General features: G+C 36.0%; 1 protein-coding gene across 1 annotated transcript in view; it reads right to left on the bottom strand.

Annotated features, from left to right (window-relative positions):
- Positions 1–26,276, bottom strand: part of GFRAL (GDNF family receptor alpha like) — a 50,104-nt gene extending 23,828 nt beyond the window's left edge. The window contains exons 1-5 of the mRNA XM_014537319.1: positions 26,144–26,276; positions 23,438–23,590; positions 21,255–21,665; positions 14,861–15,191; positions 9,690–9,940 (exon numbers count right to left, since the gene is read on the bottom strand). Coding sequence (XP_014392805.1) covers positions 9,690–9,940; positions 14,861–15,191; positions 21,255–21,665; positions 23,438–23,590; positions 26,144–26,276 — 1,279 coding nt within the window. The remainder of the gene's footprint in view (positions 1–9,689; positions 9,941–14,860; positions 15,192–21,254; positions 21,666–23,437; positions 23,591–26,143) is intronic.
- Between the last annotated feature and the right edge of the window lie 153 nt (positions 26,277–26,429).

Below are 26,429 nucleotides of genomic sequence, written 5' to 3'. Positions count from 1 at the left end.
GAGAGAGAGAGAGAGAGAGAGAGAGAGAGAGAGAGAGAGAGAGAGAGAGAGAGAGATTTTTGCAATGGAAATGTCTTTCACAATTCACTTAGCTGTTTTATTTGTAGTCTATAATCTTCCTTCTCAGACAGCTAGTGATCAGCCGACAATAAAAATTCAAACAATAATTTACAAAAGTGAGTTTGAGCTTTCATTAATCATTTTCTGTGCAATCTTTAAAGTATTGTACTAAAAATAAGTGTAAAATTTTATGTAGGTTAGAAAAAAATGTATAAAAGTATGCATTATGCACCTCCATATATATGGGCATGTTTAAAGAACTTTATATAAAAATGTTCACTAATGGAATGTTATTTTTAGATCAAGACCTTCACTGGGAATAGACAGATGAAATGTTGAAAGGCAAGATGAAATGCAGCCAAATAATCTATCCATTGAATGCAGACAAGATAAATAAAACAGTCTTACTTGCAATCTTGATATCTAAGATGAGGCTTTAATAAACAGATGGGGGAGAAATAGGACTACAAAAAAAAAAAAGAAATTAATGATAGAAACAGGTACTAATACCAAGGGCTCTTTTCTTAAGCTTCTTAAAGGACTATATACATTTTTAGGAATTTTTATATTAAAATTTCACAAAAGCCAATTCGTTTTGCAAATCTTTGGGGGATACTCTTTTTTCACCCTTATTATTAACAGACAGAGTTTGTTAAGGATATAAAATCATTTAAGAGCAAATATATGTTCGGGTCAATTACTTATTTATGTGTTGATACCTTCCAAGGATCAACTGTAAAATAGTTGCCTACTACTCAAATTTTTTGAAAGTTGATCTATAAAGAGAAAAATTGTTAGAAATTATAAGGAACTTGAAATGTTTTTATTTAAGTGGGCAGCAGCAGCTTGGTCTTGTTAATTCCTGATTCCTTTGCTCAAATATTTGAATTGAAAATTCCAGTGTAAGTAGAAACACAAATGAGTGGAGGCTCTTAATAGGGAAGCTGAATTATTAGGAGAGTTCCAATAAAAGAAAGAAAAACAATGGTGTTCAGAAGACAGTTCTGCTATAGAGATATAGTAGACATTGGTTCATTTTGTTCATTCATTCATTCACCATGTATTGAGTGGCTAATGTGTACCAACTGTTTTTAGGCAATGGAGTGAAGCAGGCCACCTTGAGCGCTGCACAGTATTAGCCTTGCCTTTCTGTGCACAGACGTTTCTCATTCCCTGGGAGGTGTGAGTGAAAAGAGGCTCTGGGATCTATGGCCGGTGACTGGGTGTTTCCCACATGTGGATTAGAGCAATGGTTCCCCAACTTCCCACACTTGATTGAAAATCAGAACCACCTGGGGTGTGTGTGTGTGTGTGTGTGTGTGTGTGTGTGTGTGTCTGTGTCTGTGTGTGTCTTAATAATGAGTTCTGAGCTATCTATATTTTAAACTAATCATCATCTGGATATTTCAGAGTGTTAACAGGTTTGAGAATCAAAAATTTAATGTCCATCTTTCTCAATACTTTGTGGTTGTCTCTGTGATCATCAGGTTCTTAACTAATAATGGAAAGATTTTTCCTAATAGCGTTATGGAACCAGTTGGCTTTAGTGAAACATTAGAAAAAGACACCCAATGGTCCAGTTCTCAATCCAGAACCCCAAACAATTGCTTAGCGTGACAAGCAATTAAAATGTATAGAACATTTGCTATGTAACAGGCACTTTATAAACAATCTCATTCAGAGTCTCTGATGAATGTGGAGCCTCTGTCATGCCCTAATAGGAGAGTTATAGCAGAGACCCCCCACCCCCGAGTTCTGGAGCAAGGCTATGCCACCTGCAGTGGAGGACTATTTGCCATTTGAAATATAGCTCCTAACATGCTCCTAACTGGGTATCATCAAATCCATTAAGTCATTGGTTCCCAGAAAGGTGAATAGAGACTATCAGTGCTAACTGTAAAAGGGCAGCTGCCACAGCACAAACCCATGAGAGGTGGCTTTAGAGGACAGTGGTGAAGGGAAATCCTCCCCAGAGGCAGTGCTTAAACAGTACTCCTTCTCTTTTTTAATCCTCACCTAAGGATATTTTTAAATTACTTTTGAGAGAGAAATATTAAAGGGATGGAACCCACAACCTAGGTGCCTTAACTAATAATTGAACCTGAAAACTTTTGGTGTACTGGATGACACTCCAACTAAGTGAGAAACCCAGCCAGGGTTAAGTATTACTCTTAATTGTCACTTTGTAGAGAAAGAAGTGGGCAGAAGTTAAGACTGATGGACAGCGGTAAATTGCTTGGTTAGAGAAATGAAAAGAGCAAACTTAAAAGATTGTAGATAAGGAAATCAGATGAAGAGGCATGTGGAAGGACCCATAATAGTGGCACAAACTAGGCACATCTTCATATTCAAGTTAATGTCTCGCTGAGAGTACTCACCAGAGAGTAGGCCCTAAGCAATTAGGTAAATTTGTGACCTACCCCGTGGAGGCCAACCAGGCCTGTGCAGTGAGCATGAAGAGTGTAACTATGGTGAAAGGATGGTGCAGTGTCTGGGCACCACAGAATGGACTCCCTCTTCCTAGAGCTAATCCATAAAAGTTTTAGCAATCCCGAATGACACACCTCCCAGCAGTGGCAGAGACCAATACTAAGCCCTCAGTTTGTAAGTTTGGTGGCAGATTGATGATTTCATAATCCTTCCACCCTGAAGAAGGTAGTGATGCATTCCTACTGGAATTTATCCCTACTCTGGATATGAATATGCCTTTGTTCATTATCATCAAAATGCTTCCTCAAATGCCTAATCTTTGTGCAAGTGCAACATGACAGTCCTTCACCTTATGCCATACCTCCTTCTTTCCTATCCAGTGCCTTTCTGCCACTGTGGCTCCACTCAGCAGTCATAAATATAGTATATTCAATTTCTAGAGAATCAAGGCTCATGAGAGGTGTGGGACAGGTTCCAAAGGATAGATGCTTGCCCCTTTTTTTCTGACATGAAGACAGTTCTACAATGCATTTCTCAAAGCACTTTGGAAGGACCTAAAAGAGCAAGACAACCCAAAAAGAGTTAAAGTGATAGTTTGAGTTGATTATTCTTGACTTCATTGTGTAGAGTTTTACAATAAGGATGTGAGCTCAGGTAGAAACTGGCTGGTTTTCAAGTAGAAATCAGAGAGATTAAAATGAGGATTCTATAACATTGAAAGCTGACTGCTTCTACAACCCAAATAGCAAGAGACAAGACTGAAAAAGATTTCCAGTTATAAAAGGCCCAAGACTGAAAAAGATTTCCAGTTATTTCTGAGTTAAACAAATTGATTCAACTAGGCAGCAAAAAAACAGATTAAGGGTCTTACATTTTCACCCAAGTCCATTGTTTAGATTAGTTTAAATCATTAAATTAATTTAAATCATTAAGTTGGAGTAAGGAAGCAAGGAAATAAGGCAGACTTGGGAAATAAGGCAGATTTGGGAACTAAGTCAAGAAAACTCTTTTTTTATTATGGGCACTGGCCAATGTAACTGACTAAAAGCAAATAGATGAGAACTCTAACACATTTTAAAGAGATTATATTGCCAAACAAACCACCAGTCTGCTTGTAAAAAGTGTGTGACTCCAAAATAGCTTTCAGTCCCTCAAACTGTATGACCACGATATGGTCTATGAGAGCACCATATTCCTAGGGAGGGCACACTCCCCCAGACCTAATTTGAATATGGCTATAAAGGAAGATGGACAGGGAAGAACTCCCAGAGGGCAAAAATCACAGCCACAAAAAGTGGTCCTTCCCAGGTGGCCCAAAATATCCACAATGCCAGGGAAGCTTCATAAGGCCTGTCAAGAAGGATCCCATTACTAACTTTCCCACATTTCCTTATTTTGAATGAGAGTTTTTATTGAAGTTATGAGGTCTCTGTTACAGTATATAATGTATGTGTGTGTCGGGGGAGGAAGTGTTGGTGTTTGTATTGGGGGAGATTGCAGGGAATAATAACTAATCTCTATAGTTTATAGGTTGCCTGTCTCCTACAACACACCATAAAATCTGGATTGCACATCATCCAAGATCTACTCCAATCTTAAATTTTAAAAAAAATAAGTAGGCAGATAATTTTCAGAAGCATAGAAAAGAGGTCTTCCGTAAAGACTGTAAATCAACCTAAGGGACAATCTTACTGTATATAAAATAATGTATAAAAATCAATTAAACATATAGAGGTCAACTACAAAGAGTCTAAAATATAATCTTAAAATGATGACTTATAGTAACAACTGTAATATGTAACAATATCTACAAATAATTATAGTCAAAGCTATTTAAGAAAATTATATCGTAATTTTTATTAAGAAAATGAAGACCAATTAAAAGATTTAAAAAATTACAGCCATGTATCATAAAGCTCAATATCATTTTTTTTAAAAAGGCAAATGTCTGGTGGCAGATGAAGGGCATGGAATGGAAGGGTCCTGAATGGGGCCTGGGTACCAAAAAGCAGGGTAGGCAGCTGAGAACCTGCCTGTCCCAGGAAGGTGGCAAGAGGCAGGAATGCATAGGACTAAGGCTCCAGGCTCCTCACATATGCCCCACTGGACTTCATTGCCAACACACAAATGGAAAGATAAAATCATTAAGAAGTCAGAGATGATGGCTGCAGAATATGAAGCCCCAAGTGCAGGCCCTTCTGAGTACCTGTGTGACTGCACTGGCCACATGGCCATGAAATTGGCCCTGCTGATGCCTAGGTCCTGCCTCTCTATGACATAATTGTGTTAGCTTATTGTACATCAGAGTTTTTATTCTCTCAGCGATTCTTCAGTAGTGGTTGAGAACCACTACCCTAGACAATATCATGCATATGTGTATCACTTAGGTATCATGGGTGTGGGTTTCAGTATATGATGATTACTTCTGAAGTGGGGGGGAGAAAAAGATGTAAAATGAAGGGGCACTTAACAAATAAACAAATAAAGGCAATGTTCTGTATCTTAAACTGAATGGTAGATACCAGTATTCTTCATAGTTTTTTTTTATATTAAATATTTTCTTTGGTAAATCATGTAAAATATATTTTTAAATGTCAACGGAAAGTATCTAATTGAGGAAGAATGGTTGGCTATTCAAGAAGCAGTGAAAAAAATTTCCCCTTTACATAGCCCAGAAAACACATGCAGGGTCAGAATATGAGCCCAAGGCTATACTAGGTCATCACTTTGCTGTAAGGGACCAGAGATTCAGGATCATTGTAAGAGACATGCAGGTCAGTGAGTTGTCACATATATCAGTACAGACATCTGATGTAGGCTACAAAAGTGACATTACTGGTACTCAAAGAAGAAGATATTTTAGGCAAGGCATATGACTAAGTAAAAATTTTTTTTCATTGTTACTACTGCTTCAAAAGACGCTCAGTGTCATTTATATTTAAAATGAAAATTAAAACAATACTTTTTCTTACTAAGAATATAATTGAAACAAACGTTTTTCTAGTTTCTACCAAATTTAAAAATGCAAAAATCCTGTGGTCTAGTAATCTCACTGTTCAAAACCTATTCTATTGAAATGCCAGCTAAAATTGTCTATATTGATAAACAATCATATTCTATTCATAGAGTAATTAAATAAATATGGTATGTATGTATATACATATATACACACAAATACTATAGAATACTATGCAAACTTTACAAAGAATTAAGCCATCACATATGTATATACTTGCAAATGTGTCTATCACATATTTTTAAGTTAAGAAGCAAGCTCTAATGCAGAATGTATAGTATTATTACATTAAAAAATATGTGTGTATGTGTGTGTCAGGATGAGGAAGGCTCCTATTTGGATGTATACAAGGTATTCAAGCTTTATATGTATTTAAAAGGTTCAAAGTAAAAAAAAGGGGGGGGTTGAAAGAATGTACATCAAGCTTCTGAACGTTGACTTTCTAGAGAATGGAACAGGGGGGAGATTTATTTTTATTTCTGTACTCCTTTAAATTAAGTCTCAGCTTATATCTATCATACATGTATTGCTATGCCTTCCATTCCCTATAGGATTTAATAAGTAGGTAGACTCTTTTCATTTTTAAAAAATAATTCCTCAAAAAAAGGAACTGAATCTTTATGGGCAGAGTGGGGATATTCCCAAATTTCTTTTAGAGTTGGCAAGAAAAAAGACAATTTAAGCAATGTGACAAGAGCACATTCCTGTCAGTGACCGAATCCCTCAGTGTAGCCGAGCTACACAATAGTCATCCTTTAACTTTTCTATCTCTGTGGTCCTCTCTGTACTAACCAATGTGCCTCTGTTCCATTTCTTTCATCTTTCTATCAGCTCTACCTGCCACAGACTTGCTCTGTGCTCAAGACCCTGGGAAAAAGTCAGTCTGTGCGGATCCAGCGGTTAGTGGTTAAGGTGAAGTTGGTGGCTGAATACATACACTTTGTTCAGGATGCTCCTTTGCCTAAGTCTGGTCCTGCAGGGGAGGTGGGCTCTCTGGCACATTTTCCAAGCTTAAATCTGCGACCAGAACTAAGAGGTTCTGCCTGTGAGGGCTTTGTGGCACACTGAAGGGACACAAGCTTTCTGTCTACCTTTTCACAGACAGGAGGTCACAGGAGGCTGCCAGTTAGGATCCCTAGTCTACTGCACTCTGGGTATAGAACCCTGAGCAAGACATTTAATCTCATAGCTTCCTTTATCTTGTGTGTGAAACAAAGAAAATAAGAGCTTCTAGCTCACAAAATTATTAGGATTAAGTAAAAAAAAATGTGACCAGAATTAAGCACTCGATAAACTTTATAATTATAACATTAAAAGATGGACTTGGTCACATTCATGTAGATTACTTCCAGCTGAATTCAGGCTCCAAGCAAGTATTCTTCAAACTTCAGAGAGAAACACATTAGTGAGTTATAAAATCCATTTAGTGGGTAGTAGTCAACATTGAAAATAATTAATGGAATAGAAAAACAATAATCAAAAACACACACACAGAAGACATTGCATATAAAAAGCTAATGGAAAATTCATTGCTTACTGTGGTCTCAGGTTAAGTGAGTTTGAAAAACAATGCTTTAAGCCAAACAAATGTGCAAAACAGAAACTCTTCCCCAATTGTCTTCTCAACTCTACTCATTTCTGCCTCTTTCAAGTAAAGTGAGCAAAAGCTTGAGGGCTTTGGAAACATGCTGTAGTGATAGATCTTTTTGATAATGCAGGAGCATGCTGGGGTGATGTGAGAAATCAGGAGGTGATGGTGAGAGAGCCAGTTCATTCAAACATGTGCTGTTGCTACTTCCCAAGCATATGGGGCAGGGATAAAGACGTTTAGAACTAGCCAGGCCTCAGGATTTGGTTCTTGTTTTTGTTTGAAACTTTTCCTCTTAATTCAAGTATGGAGACTGTGACGGAAGGCCTGCAAGGTTCTTTTAAGTCTATAAACCTGTCACTTAAAATTCCTGCTTTTAGTAGGTAATGTTTGAGGAGCAAAGCTCATAAAGTTTAGTGAGTGAAGAAAGTGAAGTAGTTTTAGATTTTTTTCATTGTTACTACTACTTCAATGTTGATGGATTTTTAAATTCTATTTCTACTGTTTCTCTAAAAATAATTTTTGCTCTGTACAGGTTATAGTAGCTAAACACATGGAAGTAAAATATGACAATAATTAAAAATACATGGAAGGAAACCAGGCTTAGAACTAGAATTAGGTTGCTGGACTGACATTTTGAGGGAACTTATACCCAGGAATAGAGTTATCTCTAACCTGTAGAACCTACCTTTTTTTCCTGACTATCATTTAATATGGAGAAACCAAGTGAAAATAACCATGATAATGTAACTATATATTATCAGTCTCAATTATTTTACTTGCTATTTCCTTCTGTAATGTTATGAGCCATTCATTATAAATACATTTACTTCCAACAGAATTAGCCACCTAATATTAATCAAAGAGCATGAATAGTTAGAAACTAAGATTCAACATATACCATGCTGCATTTTCCTCTTTGTATCATGTTTCAATTGAAATATGTCTCTAGTAATAATTATAAAAATTGTAGAAATTCCACAGAGGACTCTGTTGGAATCAAAACCATACACTGAATTGTATGTCTATTACCTAATACACAACAAATCATAATTGTAATCACATTAGTATCTGTAAAGAAATATAGAAAAATTTAAAATGTGTGTGTGTACCTGTATATAGTTAACCATGTCAATGTATAGGTACAGATATAGATACATATGTGGTTGTATCTCTCAAATATTTTTCATAAATATAAAAGTTTGGTTTGCCATGAAACATCTGTTACTTCCTCCCATGAATGCTGTTTGCAGGTTTGGTGGTTTCAACTAGAGGCCTAGGGGTTTTAGGGGTGTTTTGAAACTTGGATGGTTGCATGGACTAACCCTGAATATGGACAGTGGAGAGGCCTTGAATTAGTATATGATCATTTCCTGCGGTTCTTTCTATAAGACTCATAGACAAATCCCTCTCAACCATTTGCTTACTTTAAGATGCTGGGAAAATTATTTAAATTCCTAAATATCAGTTTTCTTCTTTCCAAAATTGAATAAATAATAACTTTAGAAAGTATGTTTTCCATCTCATCATTACAGCCAGGTCAACAGACATATTAAAACCAAGGGGAGCCTGGCTGGTATGGCTCAGTGGTTGAGCATCGACCTATGAACTAGGAGGTCACGGTGTGATTCCTGTTCAGGACACATGCCTGGGTTGCAGCTCAGTCTCCAGTGTGGGGCCTGCAGGAGGCAGCTGATCAATAATTTTCTCTCACCATTGATGATTCTCTCTCTCTCTCTCTCTCTCTCTCTCTCTCCCTCTCCCTTCCTCTCTGAAATCAATAAAAATATATAAATAAATAAAATAAAAACAAGGGGAGACAAAACAAATCCAAGAGTCAGTGTGTTTTACATAGTTTGGCAACCAGAAAGTAGATTAAAAAATTAATGGTCCCCTAATGAATCCAACCTTGATATATACATCCTTGTAAAGCCTCCTCTCATAGTGACGCTGAACTTGGCCATGTGACTTGCTTGTCCAATGAGACATGAGCAAATGTGAAAGAAGTAAAGGCTTGATAAGTTCTTGCCCATTAGGGCTTAGCTGCTGGGAATGCTATCTTCACTGTCAGAATCCCAGGATCTACTGCTGAAGAGGTCCCAGGGAGAAGAGCCATGCCAAAGATGCTTGCTAAACACCATCTTGCATTGCCCAGCCTCAGTTGAGCCACCGGATGACCATAGTTATATGAGTGACCCCAGATCATCAGAAGAACCATCCAACTGAGCCAAGCCCAGTGCAGAATTGTGAGTAAATATATGGTTATTTCTAGTCCCTACATTTTGGGGTGGTTTGTTACTCACAATAAATACCTAATACATTCAGCTATCTGGTAGGATAAATATTTTATGCAGTTAATATTGAAATCAATAAATAATATCTAGGAATGACCAATCATGTAAGTTAAAAACATATAACACATGTAGGCAAATGAGGAAAATACCAAATGCACAAAACAGAATCAGAAAATAGATTTTAAAAAATGGAATAGCAGACTAAGTTGTCTTTGTGAACAGATTTTCTGTGCTGGATTATTACTTTGTGCTGTTCAAGAAATATCTATTATATATAATTCACTGAATATGTATAACTTACTGAAACATGATCTTCTGTGAAGCATATGCTGGAAAATCTTGCACAGAGATTCTTCACTTTGTGACATGGTTCTACAGGTGCACTGCACTTGAAGCACCGTCCCAAGGGTGCCCATGTAAGCTGCTTTGCAGTCATCGCTTCCTGAGCAAGTGAGGTCCTGCTTGCCCAAAGTACTGATGCAAGTCTCATCTTCATGGCACTTTCTAGTCACAGGCTGCCAGCATTTTGACTGAAATGTCCTGTAGCGCCTCCTATAAAGAGTCAAGAAATGGACTTCATCTCTGAATAATATTCTTTCACATTAGCATGCGGTGCTTCCTCAGCTAATGAAAGACTGACATAAAACACAATGCCTCCTGGATGCCAGTACATAGCTGAAAACTAAGTTTGTACATTTAAACATCCCCATAGAGAGTGTGGAAGAAAAAGTGGAGAAACCTTGTGAATTTCCTCGCGTGATGAAAGACAGAGGCTGAGTTTACGATTCCCTGGATGAATTTTCCTTCATTACTAATTTTCTTTCAATGGCTGATGATTTGCAGTCTGAACTACATGGGAGATTTATTAGCAGTGTTTTTTGAAGCAGAATGTGGTTTTGGTTGACTAGCAGTTGGCCACTGTTTCACACCAAGTGATTTTAGATAAGGCTCTTCACCTTTCCAGCCTGTTTTCCCACAGGATGGGAGGTAATATATTCTTTCTTAACATTTCTAAGCAGACCAATTAGAATTTTTAAAATGCTTTGAGCTTCTCTGGCTGCAAAAGCTAATTTAAAGCAAAAAATTTATGAGTTTATTTAATTGCCAACATAATCCATTAGAACCACATCCATTCATAACTTTCCTGACCATGTATTCGTGCTGTACTAGCAGTGAATAAAAATCTCACTAATGTACAATAATTTCATATTTGAAATTTTCACAGTAACAGGATATTCCTCTCAGTGGAACCAAGGATATTAATCTTCCTACTTAATATTTATCACCTAAAATTACTTTTTACCCTTTATTGAATAGGTCACCATTAAATCCGCATGAAAACCCTCTGAATACATACTTGTCATGAGCTTATTTGTCCACATGGTCCTACTCCGCTAAAACCAGAAGCCACATTATTTTCAATAATCTCATATTTTAAGTCATCTTAAAAGAATCAGCTTTTCAATACATTGGCAAAATTAATTTATACACAAAGAAATACAATAGAAAGTTTGAGTATATAATTTTGATGCCAGAAGAACAAATATATTCCTTTAATGCAATTATGGGTTATTTATAAGATGTTATCTAAATGTAAGTATTGCCCTGGCTGGTTTGGCTCAGTGGATAGAGTGTCGGCCTGTGGACTGAAGGGTCCCAGGTTTGATTCCAGTCAAGGGCACATCCCCGGGTTGCGGGCTTGATCCCCAGTAGGGTGCGTGCAGGAGGCAGCCAATCAATGGTTCTCTTTCATCATTGATGTTTCTATCTCTCTCTCACTCTCCTTTCCTCTCTGAAATCAATAAAAATATATTTTTAAAAATTTGTTTAAAAAGTTGTTATTTTTTCTAAGCAAATTCCTTTTTCCCTACTATTTTATTGAGTTCATAAATACAAATCTGTAATGCATTATAATTTTCTGTATGTTCCCAAATGTATATAATTGGTAAAACATAATCTCAACTCCCAGTATATATTTGTGTTGGACAAAATTACTTGAAAAATAGTCTTTATATTGACTCCTTTGGCTCATTTAAATAAATAAATGAGTTTCAAATCTTTTATGTATTGAAAAATCTGGAACAAGGACAGAAGTACTATTTTCAAACCCCAGTGCTCTCCTTAGCCCCATATACAGCCTCTTCAGCCAATGAAGGAAGTGATAAAGGGCTTAATATCTTCACTGAAGAAATAGTTTATCTCTTGGAGATTTTTTCCATCTGAATTACATTAACACAAATTTAATATAAATGCTGGAAATCTCTCTAAGGCAAAATTTGCTTCAGAAAATGACAAGATTTGTCTTTTCACCTTGACTACTAATATTGTGTAATATTTCCATCACTTCTGTAAAGTATTCATTAAGGGATTATTCCACATGGTGAAAAGACATTGATAACACACAGCCTTACTCTAAACTAATCTATGAAAGATAGAAATTACATAAAAGGAGACATGTATATCAATAAATTATAAAAATAAAGTGCAAGATATTAAAAAATAGAGGAAAACATATGACAACTTCTGTGTCTTTTGTGTCCTGGACCCTGAACCAAGTACTTTGGAGAGGTGGTGAACCCCAGGATTATTTGTGGAGGAAATTTAACAAAAAATGTGCCAGTCAATCTGATGCCAAGGTGAGTTTATTTCAAAAGTGTGTGCTTCAGAATCCATCACAGGACTTCTCAAGGACTATAACAGCAGACCCCATCACTTGCCATTAAAATATTTAATTTGATAGGGAAGCTTAGATATATCATTCTTTGAAGGTTGAATGCAAGTATTTTAGGATAATGAGGTAGCATATCTAGAGCCCTTGCAGTGGTATGAGGTAAAACTGGGTGCCCATCCATGCAGACATCTGGTACTCTTATAGGGATTGATTAAAACATGATAATAACATATCCCCTGGCTGCTTAAAATGTTATTAGGTTTCATTTTTAGTGTACATGGATGATAGATAATTGATAGATAGATGGTAATATTCTATTTGTAAAATATGAGAACAATAGTATAATCAAACATTTTAATCATATTTCATTGAATGGAGGAGATATCATTGCTTTATTATAACTGAAATCACTTGTTGGCAATTAAATTATTGTTTTAACTTAATAAATATTTTCTGGTCATTGAGCTTAAGGCTCATCCCAAAATGTTAAGGATATGAAAATGTATAAAAAATTTACATCATCCTAGCTGGTTTGGCTCAGTGGATAGAGCATCGGCCTATGTACTGAAGGGTCCCAGGTTCGATTCCAGGCAAGGGCACATGCCTGGGTTGCAGGCTTGATCCCCAGTGGAGGGCATGCAGGAGGTAGCCAATCAAAGATTCTCTCTCATCATTGATGTTTCTATCTCTCGCTCACTCTCCCTTCCTCTCTGAAATAAAGAAATAAATTTTTAAAAAATTTACATCTTAGAATCAATAAAATACAATATGTTACTAAAAAAGAATTTGGGAGATATAAATGAATTTGAAAAATCTAAATTGCATTATAAAATATTTTTATCATTAATATTATTTTTAACCCAAGAGAAGTTATTAATATACCTTAAAATAACTGATAAAACAATTACATGACAAAATCCTTAAATAAAATTTTCTGAAGAACTTTGGCATTCTATACAAGTTGAAGCAAAAAATATGTGAATGTCCTAGCATTCTGTTTAGATCTTTACCCTTTATCTTACTGAATGTGTATTATAGGGAAGCAGTTGTCTTTTTTGACAAATGTTTACAAGATCTGGAGTTATTTTTTCAAGTTAGAATGACTGAGAGAAAAGGAATTAAGATAGTTGACAGTTATCGTTTGACAAGGCCAAAAGAAAACAGTTTACCAAGAACCAAGCCCTTGAGAAAGTTATCATTAAATCTTTTAGTTCATTTGCCAGTGGTTGAAGCAAGGTGACAAATGGGATAGATCTTGCTCTGAGCTAATCCTCCATACTAAATATTTATCTTGACATTTAAATGAGTTTGCTATATATGAAGTTTTATCCATTTGAATAAAATTAATTATAATAGCCCCTGATAAATGCCCTAGGCAAACAAATTAATATAAAGTCTTACTCAAAAGAGAAGCAAAAGTAGAATTCAAAAATTATATAGTTTAGTGCTGGTTGTTGCAAACTATTTGTTTTGACCCATCAAATTTATTTAGTATTTTCATATTTCCCTCCATCTTCTTACTCTTGTCTAAAGAGGCCAATTTGACTTTTGAATTTTTAACCACACAAAAGATAAAATTCATCTTGAATATACAAGGAAATGTGTTAATGACCATAGTAAGGAAAATAAATAGTCACGGTGTTGGATTAGAGTTGTGGTTCCCAGGAGCAGTTATCTGTAAAAGTATAATCTAGTCTCAACTAATAGCAAGAGTTGAAGTTTTAACAAGTGAGCCAGATAATTCATACCTCCACTCAAAATCCTCCAGTACTTCTCCATTTGACTTGGTGTAAAAACCCAAGTTGATGGTGTCCCTCAAGGCCCTGTGTGATCTAACCCCACTTCCTCTGCAGTTAAAGCTCTAACCACTTCTCCATTGCTCTCCCCCTGCACTCTCTGCCCTCATTACCTTTGTAACAGGCCACACACATTTCTTTCTCAGCACTGGCTGGTCTGTTTAGTATCTCTTCTTTCGGTTATTTACTGAGAGAGGCTCATTACCTCCCTCACTTTTTCTCTGGTAAATGCTCTCTCCTGGGACCACCCCATTTACATTGCTACTCTTTCCATCCATACAGAACCCCTCTTATTTTGTTGCGCTGCTGTTGTTAATATCCAGAGCACTCATTATCTTATAATATAATATACATTTTTCTTATGCATTATCTGTCTCCCCCACTAGAATATAAACTACACAAGGCAGGCATTTTTGTCTCTTGTACACTGATGCCAAGGTGCTTGACATGACTTGTTTGAATAGACAAATAAATGACTAACATTATCCCCTTTAGACTCAAAGGTATAAAGTTGGGAAGAGAATATGTGTTTCTGACATCGTGGCATGGATGTGTGCTGGGGATATAGCTACTTCTCCTCTCTGATCTTCAGACTAAGACAGAAAGGATTTATTTTGAAGTTTGATGAGTCAGCTTGTCAAAATTGTATGACATTTTACAGCCCTCTATGATTATGCCAAAAAGAAAATTAAAAACTGACATACAAGATAGGTTCATTATCCATTAGTCTAATTTGAATATATAATTTCAATAATGCTATTTCATGGCGGTCAAAACCTGACTTAAATTGATTTTTTTTTATTCCAAACATGTTCCACATTTGAATTTCAAAGAGGATACTACACATGTACTACAGATTCAAAAATATGAATTGTCTGGCTTTGTTTACATCATGTTGGGTAATGGTGGGAACTCTAGCTAATGTAATGAGATCAAGTGTTAGGACTGGACTGTAACAAATAAGGTGCCGAAATAAGAAAGTAAGGTATGCGTGTTTTTACTCACCTGCATAATTCATCATTTCGGCAGCTGCGAATTACATTGAGGCAAGTAGGGGGTGGAACTATGTTCACTGCACATGGCTTGCTGTGAAGAGCTTCTTTGGACTGCTGACAAGGTATATCAGATGGAGCACAGTCACAGAAAGCCAACATCTGGGCAATATTAAAAGGCATATTTTGATAGAAGAACCGTATGGCTGCTTGGCAGTGTTTCACATCACACAGATTTCCATTTGCTGAGCAAGCTTTAAGGTACAGGGCCAACTGTGCATTACAGACCGCATCCCCTACACACATCTCTGCCACTTCCAAACAGGACCAGATCCCTTTCGTTCCTGAAAGCAATGACATACCCAAGTCAGGTCGCGAAAATGTAAACATAAAGCTGTCTTTACAGAATCTGCAAAACACGTCTAGGAGCAAAATACAACTTTGTACCAATGTTCTACTTTGAGCAAACATTTCATTTCTTTATAGAGGTAGTAAACATAAAGCTGTCTTTACAGAATCTGCAAAACACTGTGAGACGTCTAGGAGCAAAATACAGCTTTGTACCAATGTTCTACTTTGAGCAAACATTGCATTTCTTTATAGAGGTCATCTGAATTTACTGAGACCTGAGTAGTGGACTATTTGAATCATCTTTCATCTCTACTGGATACGTATTGTGATCCAGAAGAGAGGTGGAGTGTGTAGGGCCAAGACTGAGCTGAAGGAAAAACCCTTGAGTCCAAGTTTCTCGAATGTAAACAATAAATCAGAAATTTCATTTGAGCTGTATAGCTTATGATGAGTTCATTGGCTCAAGTGCAAATGATTCTTATTCTGTCACACTTTTTATTCTGGAGGGAAATCTTGACTAAGGCTCCACATAGTTAACCCAACAGATAAAGATGCTCACATTCTAGAAAACACAGGAACATGAACTTTCGCCCCAAACACAAACGAACATACACATAAATGGTTGGCCTAAAACAATTTAATGTAGGTGATAAAAATATCCATAAAATTTAACCAAGATCTAGTCTTTGGTTTTAATTGTAAAATATTCCTCAGCATAACCGGAAATAGGTGATAAATAGGCAAATCAGTTGCTTTGATACATTAGTGTAAGAAATGCAATGATTTTGAGAATTTTCTAATATTTAAACTATCAAAGAGCAGCACAATTTATTTTGTATTGAAATATCTTTAAGGAGCCTTGTAACTACTTTTTAAATTATATTGTCCTGATTTTAGAATGCTAATCAAAATTACAAATTATAAACATTATCATGATAGAAAAGAGTGGTTAGATTCTACTCGAATTTATTACCCTCTTTCATGTTATCTAGAAGGAAAACAAAGACTTTCATTAGTGAACAATTTTCTAAATTTAATAGGAAAATGTGGGCTATATTTATGAGTAATTAAATAAAAATACATACAAGCTCATGTAACACTTGCTTAACCCTTAATACTCAAAATTAGCGAAGAACAGATGAAGAAAAATAAACCCCAGAAATATAATTCAAGTGAGTTAAACAGCTCTGCTGTGAGGATTCAGTTACTTGAAGGTTTAAACAAATGCTAACGACTAGGCCATGTGCACTGAAGTAAACAAAGAATCTGTCTGGGGAGAAAAAACAGAGGGAATATTGTCTGAACCAAAAAAAAAAAAAAAAAAAAAAAAAAAAAAAACTTCTTCCCAGTAGGGTCTTAATTAGATTGAAATGCAATTTGAACACTATTTCCACCTCTCATTATTTTAGTTTCATAGAGTTCTTAGGAATTAAAATTATAGAATCGGAGGATCTTATTGATGGAAGTAAACTGAGTAGCCTTTAATTCTAAAATCTTCAAGAAGCATTGGTTGGGTTCCTACTATGTATCAGGTGCCACATCAAAGACACACTTCTGCAGTCCCTGTCCCAGAGCCTCCCCAGCCTGGCAGGAAACACAGACATATAAACAGAAAAGATATACACACAATGACAAAAAACAAAGTGACAGGGAAATAGTATGATTTGATTTTTATATAAAATAAAAATTCAATTTTCCCATTGGTTGCTGATATATTGACTTCTGTTATGGCATAAATGTCATTTCATGATGCTGTTTTTGTCCCTACTTGAGCTGTCTGTCCAAATTTTCTGCCTGCCCATCTATTGCACATACATGATGGTATAGTCACGAGAAAATTATTTTTACCCCCATGTGTCACAGCCTTTCTAGATTCTTTGTTTTACTCTCTGTTCTCACTACCCAGTTTTTCATTTTTCCACTGATTAAGTTGAAGCTTGAGGACTACTGAGCTGAGACTTAATCTCTTCTAGACTCCACTCTCCTGTGTCTCCGAGGAAGCCTGGAATGTTTCTTCTTCTCTGCTAGCATCCCATAGTGCCATGGTTGGCAAACTGTGGCTCGCGAGCCACATGCAGCTCTTTGGCCCCTTGACTGTGGCTCTTCCTAAGCCTTAGGAGTACCCTAATTAAGTTAATAACAATGTACCTACCTATATAGTTTAAGTTTAAAAAATTTGGCTTTCAAAAGAAATTTCAATCGTTGTACTGTTTGTATTTGGCTCTGTTGACTAATGAGTTTGCCGACCACTGCTGAGTGAATAAATCCCAATAAGCAAACCTCAGAGAGTCATAGAGCTTTTGTAAAGACACAAAAGCCTAGGCAAATCCTTCTATTATAGATTAATACCTCTGCTTTGGAATTGATTGCCACTGACTAAAACATACTCAGAAAACTATCATTGAAACATAAGTAAATATTGAATTTACTGACTGTTATGGACTGAATGTCTGTGGCCCTCCAAATGTCATGTGTTGAAGTCCTAACACCTAGTGTGTCTGCCTTTGGAGATGATATCGCTAAGGAAGTTATTAAGGTTAAATGAGGTCACAAGCATGGCAAGCTAATCTGAAGATTAGTGTTCTGTTAAGAAGGAATATTAGAGACCTTATTCCCTTTTCCCCATCCATGCACACACAACATGCGATTTCATGTTAGGACATAACAAGAAACCAGGAAGTTTATAAGTTGGCAAGAAAGCTCTCACCAGAAACCAACCCTGATGAACCTTGATCAGAAACTTTCAGCCTTCAGAACTTTGAGAAAACAAATTTTTGTTGTTTAAGCCACCAGCCAATGGTATTTTGTTATGACAATCCTAGCAGAGTAACATATTTACTATATGTATAATTATTACAAATACAGCAGAAAAGTTATTTTAGCATGGGGAAATAAATCTATCTTGGATGTATACAATTTTATATGCTATGAGGAATATATTATGTAAATTATCTGTACATTAAATTCTAATTTCATATGATACATACACATTTTTCCCCAGAGGACATTTTAAACTCTAGCTTAATTACTGCAGAGGAGTTGAAGGTCAATATGAAATAGGAAAAATGTGGGCTACATAGAAATAGAATCATGAAACAGCTAGGTTAAATCAGTTAAAAGATCATATACATAAAAAATACACACGGTTTTTTCTTATTGATCCACTAACAGTAAAATATATCCAGAATCAGATATCTTCTCACTCTGGTTTAAGACACCAAGCATTTTTTCGATTGACCTCATCTACTCCTATGACCTTATTATCTGTAAGTAAATGACCCTCCAATTCATATGTACTGAATAGATCTCACTTCTTATGTCATGCATAGAATTTAGATATCAATTCCATATATAAAACTGCCTATTCATATCTTCACTTGAATACCTAATAAACATTTCACACTTAACACATCCAAAACTCACTTCTTACCTTTCCTCTGCTCCCCACCGAAGACTCTTTTTCCTGTAGTTAAAAAAATAATCGTGACCACGTCCTTCTAATTACTCAACACAAAAACTTTGGGGACAACTTTAATCCTTTTTTCCCCCTTGCATTCCCAAATGACCCACTACTATCAAAACATATTCAGAATCTGACAAGTTCCTACATGAATCCATCATCTTTTTTTTTTCCTGCATCATTATAAAAGCTCTTACATGGTCTTCCCACTTGGGCCTTTCCTTCTCTTCAGTGAGTTGTCAACATAAAAAATAAAACATAAATAAAATAAAATAAAGAGGATTATTCTGCTAAGGATATAAATCAGACCCTGTCACTCCCCTGATCAAAATCCTTCAGTGGTTTCCTATATCACTTAGAGTAGAGCCAACCATTTTGAAATGACCTAAAATGCCCTTCATGATCTTGTCCCCTGTTTTTATATCAGATCTCATCTCCTACACCCTTTGTGCTCGCTCTCTCAGCTCTAGCTCATGTCCTCTTTACTTTTCTTCAAACCTCCAGGCATATTGAAATCAAGGTTCAACTTCCTGACATGACGAAATCCAAACTTGTGAAGACAGATGTTGGTTAAAAAGGAAAGAGATTTATTCAAGTACTTGCATCTCAAGAAGATGAGGACCTCTTGTCCAAAGCCCATCTCAACATCTCATTGTAGGCAAAGGTTTTTATAAGGAGGGAGAGGCAAAGCAGAACAAAGAAATAAACAAAAAGCTCTCTATGTAAAGGCCATCACAGTCCATTCTGATAAGTACCTCAAAACCTTTCAAGTGATGGTCTGGTGTGCATCATCCTGGTCTTTGTCATTTTGGTTCTATGGTTAAAGGTCAGCAAATCTCCTGGAACTAGGATGACTAAAGGTCAGGGTCTATAGATTCTGAAGTAAGTTCCCAGGATTTTTATACAAACATGCTGTTTCTCTATAAGCTACATATTTGACAGAGTCAGCATTTACAGAAACAATGTCAAAAGAATGGTGGGGTGGGTTACAATTTCCCACTTTTACAATATTTCCAGCTGAGGACCTTTAACAAGCTGTTTCTTCTGCCTTAAATGCCCTTTCCCAAGATATCAACAGGACTCAGTACCTTGCCACTTCCAATCTTTACTCAAACATTTGCTTTTTTTCACAACAACTTTCTGGCCATTCTATAAAAAACACAAACCACTTACTCAGACCAGTTTATTTCTTCTACCTGTATTAGTTTTCTTTTGAACACTTATAGTGTTTGAAATATATATCTCAAGCCTGGCTGGAATGGCTCAGTGGTTGAGCATCAACCTATGAACCAGGAGGTCATGGTTCAATTCCCAGAGTAAGAGCACATGCCCAATTTGCAGGCTCAATCCCCAGTGTGGGGCATGCAGGAAGCAGGTAATTGATGATTCTCTCTCATCATTGATGTTTCTATCTCTCTCTCCCTCTATATATATATAGTCATTTATCTTGTTAATTTCCTCTTTGTTCCCATACCGGATGCTGTGGATCACTACTTAGATCTCCTCTTTGATGATCCAGGTACAAGTTTCCCCAGCTGTTGGGAATATTTTGGGTGCTGGGTCACAACAGTCCTTTTCCTGACATTGCCCTCGTCTAAAGAAAGCTGCCACACCCAAGGTTACAACTTACTCAGATTACAGCTCATATCTCAGGACTAGTCCAGTTGATGGGTTCAAGAATCAGGGATGAGGAAGCTCCCTTGCCTCAATGGGTATGCTATCTCTGAAAAGCTATTCCAGGCCCATGTTTCTTGTGGAATCAACTAAATTTTCTATGGCCATTGTGTTGCATTTCAACTTCTTCCTCTACCTAATCCTGTTTTCCTCTCTTCATTATTGCTTTTGTTACTGAGCTCGAAGCCCATTATCTGTGTGCAAACCTCTGTATCAGAGTCTGATTCTAGGGATTTTTGTTTTGTTTGCTGTTCTATCCCATCTTAGAATATGGCCTAGGGCAGTGATGGAGAACCGTTTGAGCTCAGCTTGTCAGCATTTTGAAAAATCCTAACTTAACTCTGGTGCCGTGTCACATATAGAAATTTTTTGATATTTGCAACCATAGTAAAACAAAGACTTATATTTTTGATATTTATTTTATATATTTAAATGCCATTTAACAAAGAAAAATCAACCAAAAAAATGAGTTCGCATGTCATAGGTTCGCCATCACTGGCCTAGGATAACGTAGGCACTCAAAACAAATATCTATTAAATAAATAAATCATCATCAATTTCCATGATGATCTATTGCTTTAAGTTTTTAAATTCCCTAAAAAAAACAATAATATCCTTCTATGAAGGATACAGAGTTTTCGCTTTGTTTTTAATCCTGTTGCACAGGAACTAGCACATTGTACATGTCTCATAAGTATTTATTCAATAAATGAATGAATCAACATTTTGCTAAAACCTTTTAGCATTTGCCTCTTTATTCATAATCACTTTGGACATAGTCATAATATAAAGTTTTTAAATTTTAATTTCCTAGGAGAAACACAGGCAGAAATGGCAGAGCTGGAATCAGAAATTAAATATTCTTTAGCTAACTCATATTTGTAATTTTACTTAATGTTTCTAAATTCTTTTGAATACCAACCGGAAACAATGGCCTGGCTGAATCCATCTTCATCGTCTTCACTGAAGGCTGGAACTTGATTAATTTGAGCATCCTGCATACATTTGTCTTCAAACAAACTCTTCCAAATTTCAATGCACTCTACTTTTGAAGGGTCATTACATTGACAAGTCCATAAGATTGTTTCTTTCAGGCTTTCTGTTAATGCTGCACACAGGTGGCTTCCATCAAGGGTCTTACATTGTTCTGATTCCCTCCCACAGATTTTCTTAAAATTCTCATACAAAAAAGTGCAATGCTCAGATTCCTGGCAGATTTTTGCTGCTATGGCACAGTCACTCATTTTTTCAACCATTAACAATGTATCTTTCTGATGGAACCATTTTGTGATATTTAATTGTGATGCCAAATCTGAGGATAGTGCTGATTCTTCTATGAATAAAGTAAAATTGAAAAAAAATTAATTAGCCTATGACATTTTAATGTTTTCTAACAGGAATATAGACATATCCTTAATAAATATTTCATTATCTACAGTCTTTGAAAAATAATTAAAGTTATTTCCAGAGTGCTATGACAAATAATCTTGAACTGTTAAAAATTGAGATATGAAACACTAGTTTGTGTAACCAAATAATGGGCATTTTAAAAATATTTGTCCTCCTCATATACTTTTGTCTTTTCATTATATTTTGATAATAATTGGTACCTATACTAAAGTGTTTCTCAAACTTTTTCATTATTTCCCCCTTAAGCCTTTTTAGAGAGTTTTTAAAAATAATTCCTCTACTTTCTCTTGAAAATTTAATTCCATAGATATACTACATATCTGTTTAGGGGGGAAAATATATATATATTAGAGGCTCAGTGCACAAAATTCTTGCACTGGTGGAGGGGGCTCCCTCAGCCCAGCCTGCACCCTCTTGCAGTCCAGGACCCCTTGGGGGATGTCCACCTGCAAGCTGACATCCCTCTTGCAGTCTGGAACCCCTCACTCCTAACTGCTCGCCTGCTTGCTCCTAACAGCCCACCTGCTCACTCCTCACCATCTGCCTTGCTGCTCCTTACCGCCCACCTGCTCACTCCTTACCGCTTGGCTCGCCACTCCTTAGCACTGCGGGAGAAGGTCCCACCACCACTGCTGCACTTGCCAGCCGTGAGCCCGGCTTCTGGCTGAGCGGTGCTCCTGCTGTGGGAGTGCACTGACCACCAGGGGGCAGCTCCTGCATTGAGTGTCTGCTCCCTGGTGGTCAGTGCACATCATAGTGACCAGTTGTTCTGGTTTTTCTGCCATAATGGTCATTGGGCTTTTATATATATAGATATACTTTAGGCATAATAAATTTTAATGGGCAAAATTTTGAAGATATACTTACAAATCATATATAGAGAGGCATATAAGCACTTGAAAATATGCTCAATGTCATTATTTTTTAAGTGCAAATCAAATCCATAGTGTGGGACCACTAAATATGTATTGAGATGGGAAAATATGAAATGATCTGAGAATGTGGAGCAACTAGAACTTTATATATTGATGGTTAAACCAAATTTGAAATGTTGTTTGGAAACTTTTTATAAAAGTTAAACATAAACTTTATCATATGACCCAATAATTTCTTACCCAAGAGAAATAAAAACTTACATTTGTACAAATCTTATCTGTGAATATGTATAGCAGCTTTATTTATATCCCTAAAAATGCAAGTGACTCTTAATGGTGAACAAATCTGTGGTCTAACATAGACTGGAATACTACTCCTCAAAAAAGGGAACAAACTTATACATGAAACAATGATGAATCTCAAATGCATCATGTTAAGTAGAAGAAATCGGGCTGAAAAGGTTGCATGTTATATAATTCCCTTCATATGAAATTCTGGAAAAAGCAAATTATAGATAAAAGTGTTGAGTGAGGTCACCGTGCATGATTGGAGGAGTTGGACAGTGGGACCATTCAAGATAGAGGAGAGGAAAGCCTATTGTTTGTAGGGTGGGAGAAGGTTGCTTGTGAAAGAAGGGGTGAGGACTTTAGTGTAATTACAGAAATATGTTATGCAGATATTGAGATGTACAACTCATAGACTCTTAAGTTGCTTGAAGACAATTATTTAAAAGTTCATAAAATGTATTATATGCAATTAATTTTAAAATTGTACTTTTCTTTTTCATGACTTTAAATATTCCATATAACAATATATTACCTGATTCATTGATGCATTTTTTTCCAAGCAGTTTGTTAACAGTGCAATAGAAGTCATCAGTACAGAGACAATCTTTAAATTGTAAACTGGTTTCCACTAAGGATTGGATGCCCAGGTTACAGTTCAATGAATTCTTCATCCTGCAGGGATCACCTGGATTTCACAAACATATAGCACTCCAGATATTATTTTGAATATAATTTTATCCAAAGTGCTTTTAACATTAATCTGAATAATTTATTATTATTGTTATTATTATTTTATACTAGGAGCCCAGTGCACGATTCGAAATTGCACAGAGCCGCCCACCCTCTGGTCCAGCCCTGCCTCCCTCTCCAGCCCTTGAAGCAGCTGTGGCCGCTGCTAATCAGGCCCTCCCCCAGCACAAGTGAGCAGAGGCCCCTGCTGCCCCACCCCCGATGCTGCCCGTGCAACCTCCTCCTACCCACTCGACCCATTACAGCATCCTGGTTAATTAGCATATTCTCTATTATATATGTAGATAGTTCTCACCCATGGATATGTTTTATTGATTTTAGAGAGGAAGGGAAAGAGAGAGAGACATTGACAAGTTGCTTTCCATATATACCTTGACGGAGGATCAAACCCATAACCCAGGTATGTGCTCTAACCAGGAATCCAACCTGAAATCCTTTGGTGCATGGAATAATGCTCCAACAAACTGAGCCACCTGTCCAGGGCTGAATAATTCATTATTATATTAAGATTTTCTGAGTTTGCTACATAATGTTCATAAGTTACTTTTTAAGCAAAAAATATGTATGTGTGTGTGTGTGTGTGTGTGTATATATATATACACACACACACATATATATATTACTGTTTTTTTAAATTAAAATTTTCCACATTTTTAAATAGCTTAAAATTTTCCACATTTTTAAATAGCTTTTCTCCACTTAGAATGCCAATTTTTGCTCCAATAATAATCACAACTGCCCTTGTATGAGGTGACCAGAATGCTCTTTTATCAGTTTAGCTATTTCAGGAGTTAGTTAGTATTAATCTGCAATTTTATTTTACATCATTCTAAGATTATAACAAGAGATGTGTAGGTGGCTCTAAAGTTATCATGGGAAATGAAGTGGTCCTGACACTTAGAAAGCACTCAATAAATATCATTAAATAATGAGTCCTTCATAATGACCAGTAATTCATTTTCTGCTTTAATTTAAAAAGCCATATTCATATACCCAACCATTTTCTCTTTTTTTCATCTTTCTGAATAAAACTACTTGATATCATTTCATTTGTGGATTTGAGAATATTTCTATTTCAGCTTCATGCATGGGATAATTATGCAAACATTGCAATTTGCTGCTATTTGTACACTGAAATAAGTACCACACTGAATGTGATATTTTAAATTGCCATATAAAATGTAACAAGGAGCTTCATCATCGAAACAAATAACAGATGGTTTTTTGTCATCATCCTATATTCTCACTTAAAAATATTGTGTCACTTTGAGCAAATTATGCCTTTGAAAATCTTTTCCTAAATAGTAATAAGAATGTTTGGATTAGAGAGCTATATCTTTCTTTGGAGTATAAATAGCCCATGACCTCCCTTCAAGTGCAGGGAAGAGAAGGAAATCTCTCTCCCTTCCACTGCATGCCATGTAATTCCTGCAGCTCTGCTGGTGGGGATGGAACACTTTGACATTGTCGGAACTACAGGTCGCAGCCTCTTAACCCAACACACTCCACCTGACATCTTTTGGGAGGTAGAAGAAGTAGATGCCAATAGGCAGGAGTTATGAGCTTTACAGAATTTACTCTTTCTGAGATAGATGGAGAAATAAAGTGAGTCAGGGAGGACATATTTTTATTTTCCCTTTCAGATTTCTTTTATTGAATATTCCAGAAAGCTGAACAGGTTTTATTGTATTACATATTCGCTATACAGGATGATACAATTATCATGATGTTAGAATATGATATTTTGAAAAGTTTTGTCATAATACTATTAGGGCAATGTCCTACTATATAACCAGATTATCTAAAAATTGAGTCTTCCTATAATGCTCTCACTCAATATTTATTCAGTACTTGATATATTTAAAACGTGGTTTTTTGTTTTTGTTTTAAATAGGTAACAGTGATCCTCTAATCTTTACATGCTCTACCCTTTGGGCCTGTCCTCAGATATTTGGAATGTAGAACAAGTTATAAATAATAAATTTTAGCACGCTCTTGATACAGTTGGAATGCAAAATAGTGTATATGTTGTGAGAATATAGAATGCATGTTATACACCTACAAATAAATAATAATGCCTTTGATTATTACCAATATTATTATTTCCCTATTTTGTCATTGATATATTAACATATAAAGCAGAAGAAATTTGATTTGAAAATTAGTTGTTATGCTTCTGAGAAGCATACATATAATTGTGACATTATACATAATGAGATAAGTAAAAAAAAAAAGATAGGCTGAAATACTGCATAATGCTGCCCATGATGTCAATACATTTAGAACCCTTGAGTAATTTAAGAATATCATTTTATAGTTATAATTCACTAATAAGCAATTGCAGGTGAATCACTTGAATACCACATTTGAGTAAAGTATTTAGAGCAAGACTAACTTAGTTCATCAGATAGTGAAAGAAAATATCAAATCCTAGTCTTATCTCAATACAAGAGAATCATTTGAATGTATTTCAAACAATTTGTTTTACCTGAAACACTGCAGGCATCTTCCATTATTCTCCAGGCATGTTTACATCCATTCACATCACTTAGGCATTGGTCTCTCAAATATGTGCAGTCAGTGGTTTGGGAAGTGGATTCATTTTCTGAGCACAGCCCCATGGCTTGAATAACAACAATCACAGGACAAAACAAAACAAGTTTGAGATATTACAGTATGACAGTTATTTACCTCAAATCTACGTCATTAATGATAAAGAGCATAATTGTGGAAAATAAAATGTGATGAGATCATTCAAGATTGGAATGGATCTT

Source organism: Myotis brandtii, unplaced genomic scaffold, assembly GCF_000412655.1.
Source record: "Myotis brandtii unplaced genomic scaffold, ASM41265v1 scaffold176, whole genome shotgun sequence".
Lineage (NCBI taxonomy): Eukaryota > Metazoa > Chordata > Mammalia > Chiroptera > Vespertilionidae > Myotis > Myotis brandtii.
The sequence above is the reverse complement of the archived record's forward strand: the minus strand, read 5'-3'. Positions and strand labels throughout refer to the sequence as shown.